At 44.3% G+C, this 15,874-nt stretch overlaps 1 protein-coding gene and 1 pseudogene across 4 annotated transcripts in view; one reads left to right on the top strand and one right to left on the bottom strand.

Moving 5' to 3' along the window:
• The window catches only part of LOC131237106 (probable serine/threonine-protein kinase PBL21), a 91,070-nt pseudogene that overhangs the window by 24,316 nt on the left and 50,880 nt on the right, over nt 1-15,874 (top strand).
• Nucleotides 1-15,874, bottom strand: part of LOC131237105 (uncharacterized) — a 73,448-nt gene that overhangs the window by 18,230 nt on the left and 39,344 nt on the right. The window contains exon 14 of one of the 4 annotated variants that reach the window (XM_058234760.1): nt 14,571-14,662. The exons of the other annotated variants lie outside the window; for them this stretch is intronic. Within the exon in view, the coding sequence (XP_058090743.1) occupies nt 14,615-14,662 (48 nt within the window). The 3' untranslated portion in view covers nt 14,571-14,614. Of the gene's footprint in view, nt 1-14,570; nt 14,663-15,874 lie in introns of those variants that run through there. 4 annotated transcript variants of the gene reach the window in all.

The following is a 15,874-nucleotide window of genomic DNA, read 5'->3' as shown; positions in this document are numbered from 1 at the left end:
GAATGAAACCCTTTCAGAGGAGCTCATCTACTTGCCTCTTTAACTCTGCATGCTCCGTAGGGTTCATTAGATAATGAGGAAGGTTTGGTAGAGTCGACCTAGGGACAAGACCAATGGCATGCTGGATGTCCCTCATGGGTGGAAGCTCATCTACTAAGTCCTCTAGAAATACATCTTGAAACTCATCCATAATCGGCTTCAACTCAGGGGGTCCCCCTACACTAACCTCTAGTGTAACTTCTCTAGCCACTAAGGCATACACCATCGAATCCACCGTAGTCTCTCTCTCAAACTCCTTAGTGTTGATAACATGGAGAGACTTAGGTTACGATTTCCTCGTATCCCTTGGATTACCTGACTTCCCCTTAGTTGTCTTCTTCGCCTTGCTTTTTGGTGGGAGAGGAACTTGTCACGCCCCAGACTCGGTAACCGGACTCACAAGGAACCATTCTAACCGCAACAGCCTCCGTAGTACCCCATTCTCGGCTCCTGAAGCAAGTTCCGATCCTGGGATCCTACAAGGAGGATTTCCATAACAATATAATCATTTCCAATATGAGTATACCCAAGATCATAGCAAGTACATCTAAGAATAACAAGGAACACACATCGCAAAATCCACTAAGAATTTGAACTTTTACAAGCTTACATCAGGTCCAAAGGGACATACAAAAGATAATGGGAAAAGAGAGAAAAGTCAGCAACACTGGAGTCCTCAAGCTCAACGCTACTCCAGGCTCTGCGGCTACGACGCCTACTTAGAGTCTCCTGCACGCATCAATCGTGCATAAGCTTATAGAAGCTTAGAGGGTGGTGAAAGTGTGTGATAATAGTGCATAGAAGAATAGCAGGAGGTACAGGGAAGGAAACATGCTCAATGAGAATATCACTAGCCTTACCAAGGCTTATCATGAATACGATGCAATGAGTACTGGATGTCATATAAAGGCAATGCATGAAGGGGCTTACACAGCCAATGCTAATGCTATGCAAGTAATGCCAGTGCTCATATCCAAACCATATGTCAAGTACATTTCCAATCATAAAGAAATCACCGGGGTCCATTACACAACTGAATTACTGCCGCCCTACAGACCCCGCACAGTCAAACGAGCGTAAGAGACCTCACTACCCGCCTGTGGACAACCAATAACCAGTAAGGCCTAACGGTAGCGGACCCATTTACGATCTGGTTAGACTCGATCTAGCGATGCCTCCTCACACCAAGCAGGTAAGGCCACAACCCTATCCAACCGACTACACGACAGTGGGAGTCGCGGTCTAACAGTATAAGGCCCTCGTGCGCTTATAGTTTCCACTCGGTCACGGCGTCGGAGCAGATCCTTGGTACCATGGAAGTTTTGGAAATTTCACCCATGGGCATCCTATGCACCCGGTATGCTCAAGTAACATTTATGGTGTCCACACATATGGCCATCTACGAATATCCCTGTGGAGGCAAGGCCCTGATGGAGCAAGGGCGGTATCATCATGAAATACGATGTCAATGCATGAGTCACACATACAGATCATGCACTAACTGTAGGCACATCATGTGCACGAGGGGAGAAACTCCATCCCTCAACGACCACTATACAATGCAATCAATTCATACATATGATGTATATGGGTCACAAAAATGTAAGTGTGTTACCTGTGAAATATGGAATCCTCCGTCCTAAGGGTTAAGGTCTAGGCACATAGACAGGTGTTCTAAGGAGAAGAAAAATCCTCTAGTGAGGGCCCAGTACTTTGGGATGGCCCACAAGCTAAGAGAGTCATAATCGAAAGGAGGAACGGTCCTAGCCAGGCCCATGGTGGGCCTTCAACCACCTGTAAGGGCCTCTATGGGCCTACCTTTGGGCCACCAAGGAGGACATCCAACCTCAACTGGGTCCCAAAAAGGTAGCCTGCTACGTATGTAAAGAAAGGTCCAAAGCACAATCAATCCATGGCCTAGTGGGCAATACACTAAACCCAATACATAGGCAACCTGGTGGGCCCTTAAGCAAGGTTAGGGCCCAACCATAAGGGTCATGGGTTCACTCATTGTGGTGGGCCTAATGGGCAGCCCATTATCCCAACATATGGGAAATCCTTATATTTAACACAAGTAAGTTGGGCCTCACATCTCGCCCCAAGTATGGATTTATTATAGTGGGCAAGCAAGGGCCCAACTACTTGAGAATTTGGCCCATAAGACCCATCACAATGGCATGGTAAATATAGGACCCAAGGGTCCAACAAGCCTATCAAAGTTCCAGCCCAACCGAGGCTATAAGGCCCATAATTAACTATGAGACTAGCCCAAGAAGAATCCAATTGGAATGGGCCTTTAATCTTGCACTAATTAAGCCCAAAAAATAAAATTAAGATGGTAAGATAACCAACTTAAATCCTCCTCAAATCTAGTGGGCCATAATGCCCCAAAAGAACATTTATAGGCAACAATTCTTGGGCTCAATGCCAAATTCCAGCCCACCCAAATTTCTGGGTTAGTTGGAGTCCAACAATAGAAGTGTTTCTTAGTATATTTAATCCCGGATGGCCAACACACATCACTGTGGGCCCCACCAGATGAGAGAGGATACGCAACACATATATCAAGTGGGCCAGGCTGTTGGAATGCAGGCCCAGCAGTAGCCTAAGGCAGGGATGTCCCATGCGTAGGCTGCCCTATGGGCCCGGGGTATCTGGCCCAAAATCCACCGAATGGACCCCCATTGAATACCAAAAAAAATGAAAGGATGATCAATCCCCTAAGGACCCCACATAGATGGATGGTGAGATATACAACACATCAAGGTGGGCCCACGAAGCAGGCTGGACGTCCCTGCCTAGTGGGCCGCTCCCGACCGCACCACGGTCAGCTCAAATGTCCGTTGGGTCTGAAATTTTGCAGGGTGACACTTCCATGGGTGGGCCACACCCCCTCAAAATTTCAGGATTTTTGGACATCTATAAATATTTTAATTCATTTTAAGAAAACAATCTGTCCTGAGATTCTGCCTGTTCTCGACACCACAATATAGTGGGCCGGTTCAGCTATTGCCATGGTGTGTACAGGTGTCCATTGGCCCTGAAATTTTGTAGGTGTGTCCTACTATAGATGGGCCATCCCCCTACAAAATTTCAGAATTTTTGAAGTGGTAGAAGTATTTTATTTAGTTCATACAAATTATGGATAGTAAAGTCCAGAAATAATTCCAGCTGAAACAATGTTGCTGCCCCTGACTTGTGCACCCCATTAGAGTGGGCTCAGGTCTGCCAAAATTTGGGAAAATATAAGGCCAACATCCTTGTACAAGTATACAACAAGGTGGGGTCCACAAAGGTGGCCCACCATTTCAGAAACAAACTGATAATTGTGTTTGTACAGCAAGTAGAGTGGCTGTACAGTCCAGAAAATCTGGACTATCCACCCTCCTTGGCCCACTCTTTTGGGTGATCAAACAGGGACGGATGAAGGTGAAATTTAACATACTTTTAGGTGGGGTCCACACCTCCAGAAACAATCTAATAATGGGGGTAAAACATCCTCCAAATCAGTCCATAATCCATGCCAAAAACAACCCAAAAACAGTCCAGAATTTTTCTGGACAGCAAAGTATGCCTGAAAATAACTGAACATAACTACTGAGTAAAGGGGGAAATACCCCACAAAATTTGTGTTGTGGTCCACCTTAGTGGGCCCCACAAACATCCAGGCCATACCCCCCTCATAAAACTCATTGCATGCAATCAAAACGGAGCAAGTGGGACGCCAACGTCCATAGAATGGACAGCAAGGGGCGTCCACCTTGCTTGGATGGTCTGGATATTCCAGGGCCACTAAGTGGGCCACACTCATCAGGAATTAAAAATAAAATGATGGAAAAATAAAATCCGGCCATGGGGGTAGGGCCCCGCCACTAATGGGCCCTCCCAAGAGTCAATCTCAACCACACAACAATGTTACTTGAACATGCAACATTAAACTAATGCATGCATGATCTATGACTAGAATGAGTGGTTAGGATGCCATCCCAACATGACTTCTAGGGTCTAAATGCCTTTGAAATAAAGTGGATGATACAATACATCATGATAGGGTCCATGGAGAATGGCCCCAACATCTTTCATGATATGCATGTAGGATGGGCCAAAAGGCCACATCTATGGGGTCAAATGGGGTCCCCACCATGGATTAGTGGGTCCCATATGATCCAACTAGGAAGAAAAAGAAGATCAAAGGGTAGAAAAGAAAATCAGAAATTATAATCACTCACTTGCAAATCAAGTCTCCAAACTCCTACACCATGAAGGTCTTGAGCTTAGGAAGAAGTTTTAATGGTGGAGATCTACTTTTAATGGAGGGATTGGGAGTATTTTGAGGATTAGGGGGCTGGAGAAGAGAGGAAGAAGGAGACGTTGGAGTGGGGTGTTGCTAGCAATGAAGGGAAATGAGAGGAAGAGAGAATAAAGAGAAAGAAAAATGTCATTAATATTTTGTAAGAGAAGTCATCATAGCATAGGGAGGAGAATACAATGCTTAGGCTTTTAGGCTAGGCTTGGGTGGTGTTTGTTGAGATGGGTGATGTTTCCATAGAATTTGGGTGGTGTGTGTAGTGTGTATAGGGACTTGTGCCATGGAAGTGGTCCACATGCATTTGCACAAAAGTGAGCCACATGATCAAGGGTCATACTATGTAATGCTCATAACTTTTGATCCATAAGTCGGATGGACGAACAAGACACGTCGTTGGAACCGCAACGACGATGCGAACAAGGTGGCATGGGTCTCGGGTCGATCCAGGTCGGGTCTACGTGACCGGACCCAAGGATGACCACAAACACAATCCGAGGGTCGCGGGTCGCCGGAATTCGACCGATAGGACCGCGGGACTACAAGAAATGAAATGCATACTCACACACACATGCACAAGCAGGAACTCAGGTCGGGTCTCACAATCCTCTAGGGTGATCGAGGCTCAGCAGACGGACGAGTCACTTCAGGAGTACAGAGCAGAGGCCACATTCGTGGAGCAGTCAGACTGGCAAATTGGTTCCGATGATGGATTATGCTTTAGAGGCCGATTGTGTGTCCCGGACGTGCCAGAGTTACGTCGTGATTTGATGACCGAGGCACACCGATCGAGACTTACTATTCACTCGGGCTCCACGAAGATGTATCGTGATATGAGGCAGTACTTTTGGCAGGGGATGAAGCGCCAGATTGCTAGTTTTGTGGCTGAGTCTGACACATGCCAGCGTGTCAAGGCCGATCACTAGAGACCCCCTGGTCCCTTGCAGTCGTTGAGCGTTCCAGAGTGGAAGTGGGAGCACGTATCGATGGACTTCATCGCAGGTTTGCCGAGGACTCAGCGCGATCATGATACCATCTGGGTTATCGTCGATCGTCAGACGAAGTCGGCTCATTTCATTCCAGTACGTGCTTCCTGGTCTATGGACCGGTTAGCGAGGATATTCATTGAGGAGATAGTGAGACTGCACGACGTCCCAGTTTCGATCGTTTCAGACCGAGACTCCAGATTTACGTCTCAGTTTTAGAGGAGTTTTCAGCAGGCGTTGGGGGTCACTTTGCATCTCAGCACCGCTTATCATTCGTAGACGGATGGGCAGACCGAAAGGGTCAACCAAATCCTTGAAGATATGCTTAGGGCTTTTGTGATCGACTTTGCAGGTAGTTGGGATGAGCATATGCGCCTCGCCGAATTCACGTACAACAACAGCTATCAGGCGACTATCAACATGACTCCTTTTGAGGCACTTTATGGTAAACCGTGAAGATCTCCTAGTTGTTGGACCGAGGTAGGAGAGCATCGTCTCTTAGGTCCCGAGCTTGTACAACAGACGTCAAAATCTATTGATGTTATCAGGTAGAGGATGCGCATAGCTCAGAGCCGGCAGAAGAGTTTTGCTGATCGTCGGCATTGACCCCTCGAGTTCGCAGTTGGGGACATGGTATATCTCAAGATCTTGCCTATGAAAGGCATGGTTCGCTTTGGTGTGAAGGGCAAGCTCGCCTCGAGATTCATTGGACCTTTTGAGATTACCGAGCGCGCAGGTGTTGTGGCCTAAAGGCTTGCCTTACCTCCTGAGTTGTCTGCGATCCACGACGTGTTCCATATTTCTATGTTGCAGAAGTGTGGGTCGGACTATTCCTGTGATTGATTGGCAGCCACTTGAGATCTGTGAGGATGCTTCCTATATTGAGCAGCCGATTCATATTCTTGATCGGAAGGAGCAGGTCCTCAGGACCAAGGTCATTCCCTTGGTGAAGGTGCAATGGGGTCATCATTCGAAGGTCGAGGCGTCTTGGGAATGTGAGGCTGAGATTAGAGAGCGTTATCCCCATTTATTCGATGATTGATTGCTTGTATTGCTTGCATTGCCTTGTCTTGTGTTTGATGATTGAGGTGTGTATATATATATATATGATGATGTTTATGCATTTTATTATTCCGCTTTTGTCAATTTCGAGGATGAAATTTCTTTGTTGATGGGGAGGATTGTGAGACCCGACCCGAGTTCCTGCTTGTGCATGTGTGTAAGTATGCATTTCATTTCTTGTTGTCCCGCGGTCCTACCGGTCAAATTCCGGCGACCCGCGACCCTCGAATTGTGTTTGCGGTCATCCTTAGTTCCGATCACGTAGACCTGACCCGAATAGACCCGAGACCTATGCCACCTTGTTCGCATCGTCGTTGCGGTTCCAACGACGTGTCTTGTGCATCCATCCGACTTATGGATCAAAAGTTATGAGCATTACATAGTATGACCCTTGTTCATGTGGCCCACTTTTGTGCAAATGCATGTGGACCACCTCCAATCCATGGCACAAGTCCCCATACACACTACACACACTACACAAATTCTATGGAAACACCACCCATCTCAACAAACACCACCCAAGCCTAGCCTAAAAGCCTAAGCATTGTAATCTCCTCCCTATGCTATGATGACTTCTCTTACAAAATAATGATGACATTTTTCTCTCTTTATTCTCTCCCTCCCTCTCATTTCCCTCCATTGCTAGCAACACCCCACTCCAACGTCTCCTTCTCCCTCTCTTCTCTAGCCCCCTAATCCTCAAAATACTCCCAATCCCTCAATTAAAAGTAGATCTCCACCATTAAAACTTCTTCCTAGGCTCAATACCTTCATGGTGTAGGAGTTTGGAGACTTAATTAGCAAGTGGGTGATTATAATTTCTGATTTTCTTTTCTACCATTTCATCTTTTTTTTCTTCCTAGTTGGATCATATGGGACCCACTAATCCATGGTGGGGACCCCATTTGACCCCATAGATGTGGCCTTTTGGCCCATCCTACATGCATATCATGAAAGATGTTGGGGCCATTCTCCATGGACCCCATCATGATGTATTGTATCATCCACTTTATTTCAAAGGCATTTAGACCCTAGAAGTCATGTTGGAATGGCATCCTAACCACTCATTCTAGTCATAGATCATGCATGCATTAGTTTAATGTTGCATGTTCAAGTAACATTGTTGTGTGGTTGAGATTGACTCTTGGGAGGGCCCATTAGTGGCGGGGCCCTACCCCCATGGCCGGATTTTATTTTTCCATCATTTTATTTTTGATTCCTGATGAGTGTGGCCCACTTAGTGGCCCTGGAATATCCAGACCATCCAAGCAAGGTGGACGCCCCTTGCTGTCCATTCTATGGACGTTGGCGTCCCACTTGCTCCGTTTTGATTGCATGCAATGAGTTTTATGAGGGGGGTATGGCCTGGATGTTTGTGGGGCCCACTAAGGTGGACCACAACACAAATTTTGTGGGGTATTTCCCCCTTTACTCAGTAGTTATGTTCAGTTATTTTCAGGCATACCTTGCTGTCCAGAAAAATTCTGGACTGTTTTTGGGTTGTTTTTGGCATGGATTATGGACTGATTTGGAGGATGTTTTACCCCCATTATTAGATTGTTTCTGGAGGTGTGGACCCCACCTAAAAGTATGTTAAATTTCACCTTCATCCGTCCCTGTTTGATCACCCAAAAGAGTGGGCCAAGGAGGGTGGATAGTCCAGATTTTCTGGACTGTACAGCCACTCTACTTGCTGTACAAACACAATTATCAGTTTGTTTCTGAAATGGTGGGCCACCTTTGTGGACCCCACCTTGTTGTATACTTGTACAAGGATGTTGGCCTTATATTTTCCCAAATTTTGGCAAACCTGAGCCCACTCTAATGGGGTGCACAAGTCAGGGACAGCAACATTGTTTCAGCAGGAATTATTTCTGGACCTTACTGTCCATAATTTGTATGAACTAAATAAAATACTTCTACCACTTCAAAAATTCTGAAATTTTGTAGGGGGATGGCCCATCTATAGTAGGACACGCCTACAAAATTTCAGGGCCAATGGACACCTGTACACACCATGGCAATAGCTGAACCGGCCCACTATATTGTGGTGTCGAGAACAGGCAGAATCTCAGGACAGATTGTTTTCTTAAAATAAATTAAAATATTTATAGATGTCCAAAAATCCTGAAATTTTGTGGGGGTGTGGCCCACCCATGGAAGTGTCACCCTGGAAAATTTTAGACCCAATGGACATTTGAGCTGACCGTGGTGCTGCTGGGAGTGGCCCACCAGGCAGGGACGCCTAGTCTGGGGCGTCCAGCCTGCTTCGTGGGCCCACCTTGATGTATTGTATATCCCACCATCCATCCATGTGGTGTCCTTAGGGGATTGATCATCCTCCCCATTTTTTTGGTATTCAATTGGGGTCCATTCGGTGGACTTTGTGCCAGATGCCCCGAGCCCATAGGGCAGCCTACGCATAGGGCATCCCTGCCTTAGGCTACTGCTGGGCCTGCATTCCAACAGCTTGGCCCACTTGATATATGTGTTGCATATCCTCTCTTATCTGGTGGGGCCCACAGTGACGTGTGTGGGCCATCAAGGATTAAATATACTAAGAAATACTTCTATTGTTGGACTCCAAACAACCCAGAAATTTGGGTGGGCTGGAATTTGGCATTGAGCCCAATAATTGTTGCCTATAAATGTTCTTTTGGAGCATTATGGCCCACTAGATTTGAGGAGGATTAAAGTCGGTTATCTTACCAACTTAATTTTATTTTTTGGGCTTAATTAGTGCATGATTAAAGGCTCATTCCAATTGGATTCTTCTTGAGCTAGTCTCCTAGTTAATTATGGGCCTTATAACCTCGGTTGGGCTGAAACTTTGATAGGCCTATTGGACCCTTGGGTCCTATATTTACCATGCCATTGTGATGGGTCTTATGGGCCAAATACTCAAGTAGTTGGGCCCTTGCTTGCCCACTATAATAAATCCATATTTGGGCCGAGATGTAACGCCCAACTTATGTTAAATATAAGGATTTCCCATATGTTGGGATAATGGGCTGCCCATTAGGCCCACCACAATGAGTGAACCCATGACCCTTATGGTTGGGCCCTAACCTTGCTTAAGGGCCCACCAAGTTGCGTATGTATTGGGTTTAGTGTATTGCCCACTAGGCCATGGATTGATTGTGTCTTGGACCTTTCTTTACATACGTAGCAGGCTACCTTTCTGGGACCCAGTTGAGGTTGGATGTCCTCCTTGGTGGCCCAAAGGTAGGCCCATAGAGGCCCTTACAGGTGGTTGAAGGCCCATCATGGGCCTGGCTAGGACCGTTCCTCTCGATTATGAATCTCTTAGCTTGTGGGCCATCCCAAAGTACTGGGCCCCTACTAGAGGATTTTTCTTCTCCTTAGAACACCTATCTATGTGCCTAGACCTTGACCCTCCTTAGGACGGAGGATTCTATATTTCACAGGTAACACACTTACATTTTTGTGACCCATATGCATCATATGTATGAATGATTGCATTGTGTAGTGGTCGTTGAGGGATGGAGTTTCTCCCCTTATGCACATGATGTGCCTGCAGCTAGTGCATGATCTGTATGTGTGACTCATGCATTGGCATCGCATTTCATGATGATACCACCCTTGCTCCATCAGGGACTTGCCTCCACAGGGACATTCGTAGATGGTCGTATGTGTGGACACCGGAAATGTTACTTGAGCATACCGGGTGCATAGGATGCCCATGGGTGAAATTCCCAAAACTTTCATGGTACCAAGGATCTGCTCCAACATCGTAACCGAGTGGAAACTATGAGCGCACGAGGGCCTTATACCGTTAGGCCGCGACTCCCACTGTCGTGTATTCGGTTGGATAGGGGTGTGGCCTTACTTACCTGGTGTGAGGAGGCATTGCTAGGCTGAGTCTGACCAGCTCGTAAATGGGTCCGCTACCGTCAAGCCTTGCTGGTGATTGGCTGTCCACAGGCGGGTAGTGAAGTCTCTTACGCTCGTTTGACTATACGGGGTCTGTAGAGCCACAGTCATTCAGCAGTGTAATGGACCCTGTGATTTTCTTATGATTGAAAATGTCCTTGATATATGGTTTGGATATGAGCACTAGCATTACTTGCATCGCATTAGCATTGGCTGTGTAAGCCCCTTCATGCATTGCCTTGGTATGGCGTCCAGTACTCATTTCATCGTATTCATGATAAGCCTTGGTAAGGCTAGTGATATTCTCATTGAGCATATTTCCTTCCTTGTACCTCCTGTTATTCTTCTGTGCACCATTATCATACACTTTCACCACCCTCTAAGCTTCTATAAGCTTATGCACGATTGATGCGTGCAGGAGACTCTAGGCAGGCGTCATAGCAGCAAAGCGTGGAGTAGCGTTGAGCTTGAGGACTCCAATGTTGCTGACTTTTCTCTCTTTTCCCATTATCTTATGTGTGTCCCTTTGGACCTAATGTAAACTTGTAAAAGTTCAAATTCTTAGTGGATTTTTTGATGTGTGCTCCTTGTTATTCTCGGATGTACTTGCTGTGATCTTGGGTATGCTCATGTTGGAAATGATTATATTATTATGGAAATCCTCCTTGTAGGATCCCGGGATCGGAACCTGCCTCAGGAGCCCAAAATGGGGTACTACGGAGGCTGTTGTGGCTAGAACCGGCCATCGGGTTCCTTGTGAGTCCGGTTACCGAGTCTGAGGCGTGACAGAACTAGAGTGATCTTCCTGCCTTGATGCATGAATGAACACACATTTGAGCAGCCGTATATCGTCACGTTGCGGTCAAATAGCTAAGGTCGTCCCAAAATGATGTGTCCAACATTCATAGGTAAGACGTCGCACCACAGCGAATCTGAATAGGATCCAAAGTTAACGGGCACGAGACATCGCTAGGTAACAGACATGGAAGATGCATCCACCCGTGACACTCTATAGGGTTGAGGGTGCAGTTCAGGTTTCAAACCCAAACGGGACAAAGTGCTAGTGGAGACCGCATTAGTACAACTACCACTATCGACGATCACCTTACAATTCTTCTCTCCACATTTCACATAGGTGTAAAATATCGTAGTCCGACACCAATCATCATTCTCCTTAGCATTGGTCAAGGCTCACCTGACTACCGCAAGTGGTGTGATTTCTTCTTCTTCTACTTCTTCATCACTAGCACCATTGATATTAGGCTAATAGACTTCTTCAAATTTGTCATGTTCATCTCCTTCTTCCTCACCATCGTCAATCACCAAGGTTCCTATCTTTCGAGAGACACCGATGCGCAAAGTGGCCGAGTCCTTGGCAATTGAAGCATCGCGTTTGCTTACCTCCCCTAGAGCTAGCACTTGCTATCCATTTTCCTTTAACATCTCTAGGGTTGGACTAGGAACCAATTTGGAGTCTAGACTGACTCCTCATGTTAGGCTTAGCCCTTTCAGAGTAAGTCTTGACACTTGGATCCCGAGAGTTATAATGCTTACCAACTGGTGCTTTGAGGTAGTGTTTAATGTCTTGCACCACTTGGTACATGTGCTCCAATGTGCCAATGTCACGAGAATAAAGTTCTCGTTGGATCTCGAATAGGAGACCCATCCTGAATCTGGACAATGTAATCATTGGGTCCTCAATATCATATCGCATCATGTACTCCTCGAACCTGGCGATGTAATTTGACACAGTCATAGATCCTTGACACAAGGCATGCTACTGGTCTAGGAGCCTTTGGCAATAAGAAAGAGGGAGATACTTTTCTTTCAGGACCCCTTTCATCTTAGCCCAGTGCGCAACTAGGGGTTCTCCTCTCATTTCAATTTTACACTCCATGTTGGTCCAAAAAAGTTTAGCCTAGCTTACCAGCTTCATCTTAGCAAATCTCACTCAGTAGGTATCTAACATATCATATCACTCAAAATAATGGTCCATGTCTGCCACCCAGTCAAGGAACGCTTTGGAGTCCAAGCGACCATCAAAACTAGGAGGCTTAACTTTGACACCCTTCATGTCTTGCGCATCTGGATCATAACGGTCATAACGTTCCTCACATTGTGGTGGTACCTGTGCTCGACCATGGCCCACGCCTTGGCCACGACCACACCCTCGCCTATCAACTTGATTTCTAGCCTGAGATTGAACATCTTTCCCAGTGTCGAGGTTTGCCTGTAGGGAGGCCTCAAGTTGATTCACACGCACGTTGGTCGCGGTTAATTGAGTGGCGGTGGTTCTACTGTGCGCTTCAATAGCCGCCAGACAGTTATTGATAGCATTAAGGGCCTTGGCAATCTACTCTAAGTTCATTATGGGTTGTATACCAAAACCATGTCCCGAACGAGTGGGCATACACAAGGAAATTCTAAAAGGAAACCCTAGGTCCTAGAACAATGTTATGACAATGATAAAACTAACCTAGATATCAAACTGGACACACTAACCAGAAAATTCAGCAAGCCGCTATCCTCAAATATTATGTTGAAAATTCAGCAGGATGGTAATCCGAGGGTGCCAAACTGAAAATTCAGCAAGAGTGTAATCCGAAAATTACAAACTGAAAATTCAGCAATGTGACAGCCTGAGATTACTATGCTGAAATTTCAGCAATTGTACAAGTGGAGACGCTAACTAAAAATTCAGCAATAGGATACTCCAAAAAAAAAAAAAAAAAATCAGCAATATGATCCTATATGCGATGAATGCTCTACTAACCCTACATTTGACTTCAACCTAGATGTAACACTAAAATCCCATGCTAAACCTATGGGCTTTGATACCAAATTTGATGTAGGACCAATGCATGAACTCAAATATTGTATGAGATCAAGTAACAAAATTAAAATAATTAACGAAAAGCATAAAACTTGCTATTAGCATCACAAATATCAAAAAAACCCAAAAGAAGATGCACAATCCTAGCCTAGGTTACCAAGCGTTGTTAAAAAAGATCATTAAATAAAGAAAACTAGGTTCTAATGGGTGTAAGGAATCCAATTAGCATAGGGTAAAACCTATTTCAAAGTAGAAGATCTAATACTACCTATGGTGAAATTAGGGTTTAGGGAAATTGGGGAAATCTAGGAATTAGGGTTTATGGGATCAAATCGGTGAAGGGGTTAAAGGGTTTAGGATATTGGAATTAGGGTTTTGGATAGAAGGGGTGTAAGGATTTTGGGTTGATTGAAGAATGGGAGAAGTTAGGGTTTGGTAGTTTGGGAAAATATGAAAGTTATGGATTTCTAGGTTTAAGGTTAGGGTTTAGGAAAAGAGAGAAGAGGGTTTTGATTCAAGGGTAATGGGAAAGCAAAAGGGACAAAAGGGTGTCGGTACGACCAACCCAAGAGTTTAAGGTTTAGAGTTGTTGATAGGTATGGAAAGTGAAGATGAGAAGATAGGTGAAGGTTTGAGATGGGGAAGATCGAAGAACTTCAAAACGAAATACCTTGATGGTGGATGAAGGGATGAGAATGTGGGGATAGATAGAGACCTCGCACCTCCGTTGATGAAGATCATCTTCACACCAATCTCTCTTCCAAATCACATGGAAGACATCTTCAAATCACATGAAGATGGAAGAAGAACAAAGAGCAAAGAGCCTTTTTTTTTTTTTCCCCTCAAAACCTAATGGGGAAAGAGGACACTGACTGACACAGTAAAGACTGTAGGACTGAATTAAAAGAATGACCAGAACGACAATGCCAAAGATAAAGATCCTCCTTTTTACAGTAAGACACTAATTGGAAGAATTCGATTTCGAATGTATAATCCTTCTCAAGTCCACACTAGGCAACTTCTTTGTCTTCAGATCTGGAAAAAAAAAAAAAGACGATTAAGAAAAAAATATCACACTAAATTTAGATCCTTCGCAATCTAACTCAGATAATAAATTAGAAGCAGTATTGGGGACCAATAAGATAGGACAAAGAGGAATGGTGAAGCAAAAACAGTACCCTTTCCCCTAATAGGTGTTAAAGTACCATTTATTAACTTCACACAACCTAGATGAGGATCTGAGGTAAATGAAGAAAAAGAGACAGATGTACTTGTCATATAATTAGTAACCCCCAAATCAATTACCAAAAGGCTAGACATAGAAGCGGTGTGAAGGGCAATGGAGGGCAATGGAGGGCATTGAAGGTGTTACCTTTTCTAGCCAAAGATGTAGATCTGGAGAGGCCTTACTCTGTATGGTGTCCCTCAGTAAAGCAACATACTAACTTTTTGAGAGATGGACCACATCCCCAGCTAGATGAACCATGGGTGGCTTTACCATTGGAGCCACCTCACTAATAATACTCGAAGAGTCTTTATCATCTGTAATAGCTGAATCATTAAAACGGCCTTGAGGTGGTTTACTATGAAGCAGAAGTACCCAATAATAATCAGCAGTATGGCCATATCGACCACAGTGAGTACACAGATAGTCTGCACCACAACCACAACCAACATCGTGACCACGACCTTGGTCTACATCCTGGCCTCCTTGTCAAGTAGCTCACATCATCAGTGTTTGAAATATCGGTATCGCGTTATGTATCGCACCCTTGGGATACGGATACATATTGGTTATCGCTTGGGATATATCGGTTGTATCGCATAGGGTTCAAAATAACGGTATCGCGTTACGTATCGCACCCTTGGGATATGGATACGTATCAGTTATCGCATGGGATATATCGGTTGTATCACGTAATGTATCGTTCTTGTTGGAAACATTGGAAATTGGTCAAAACTTTCAATGAAATTTCAGTGATTGTTAAAAAAGACATCAATACACACATACAAATCAAAACATTACTAAAAACAAGTGCACATTATAGGTTTTCTTTGTATGGGGTCTTAATCTATGCGTTGTCTAACTGAATTGATGCAAGTATATTCAAAGTCTATTCATATAATTTATAAATGTAAGAAGACATGTGAAAACACAAGTAATACATTCAAAAGCAAAAGAAGAATCACTAGATTAGGTTACATAAATGTTTGATTTTGATTTTTTTCAATTTTGCACAAGTCGGTCCTTCTCCTCCAAATCTCGAAATCGAAGCTCCCAATCCATGATTTTTCATGTTTTACATGAAAAATCATGGATTTGTAACAATTTGACACCGATTTAACATGATTTTCAGAAAAATTGATTGAAAATAATTTTAAAAAATGCTCACCGGATCGAACATGTGGGATATATCCTACTACTTGTGCGTTTCGTATCACGCAGGTGGGATACAAGATATATCGTGGGATATATCAGCCGATATCGTCGAAATTTAAAACATTGGTATCGCATATGTATCGTTGTTGTTGGAAACATGGGGAAACATTGGAAAATTGGTCAAATTTTTCAATGAAACTTCAATGATTGTTAAAAAAGACATCAATACACACTTATAAATCAAAACATTACAAAAGACAAGTGCACATAATAAGTTTTCTTTGTATGGGGTCCTAATCTATGCATTGTCTAACTGAATTTATGCAAGTATATTCAAAGTTTATTCATATAATTTATAAATGTAAAAAGACATG

Source organism: Magnolia sinica, chromosome 2, assembly GCF_029962835.1.
Source record: "Magnolia sinica isolate HGM2019 chromosome 2, MsV1, whole genome shotgun sequence".
NCBI lineage: Eukaryota > Viridiplantae > Streptophyta > Magnoliopsida > Magnoliales > Magnoliaceae > Magnolia > Magnolia sinica.
Note: the sequence above shows the minus strand (reverse complement) of the source record. Positions and strands in the feature narration are given on the sequence as shown.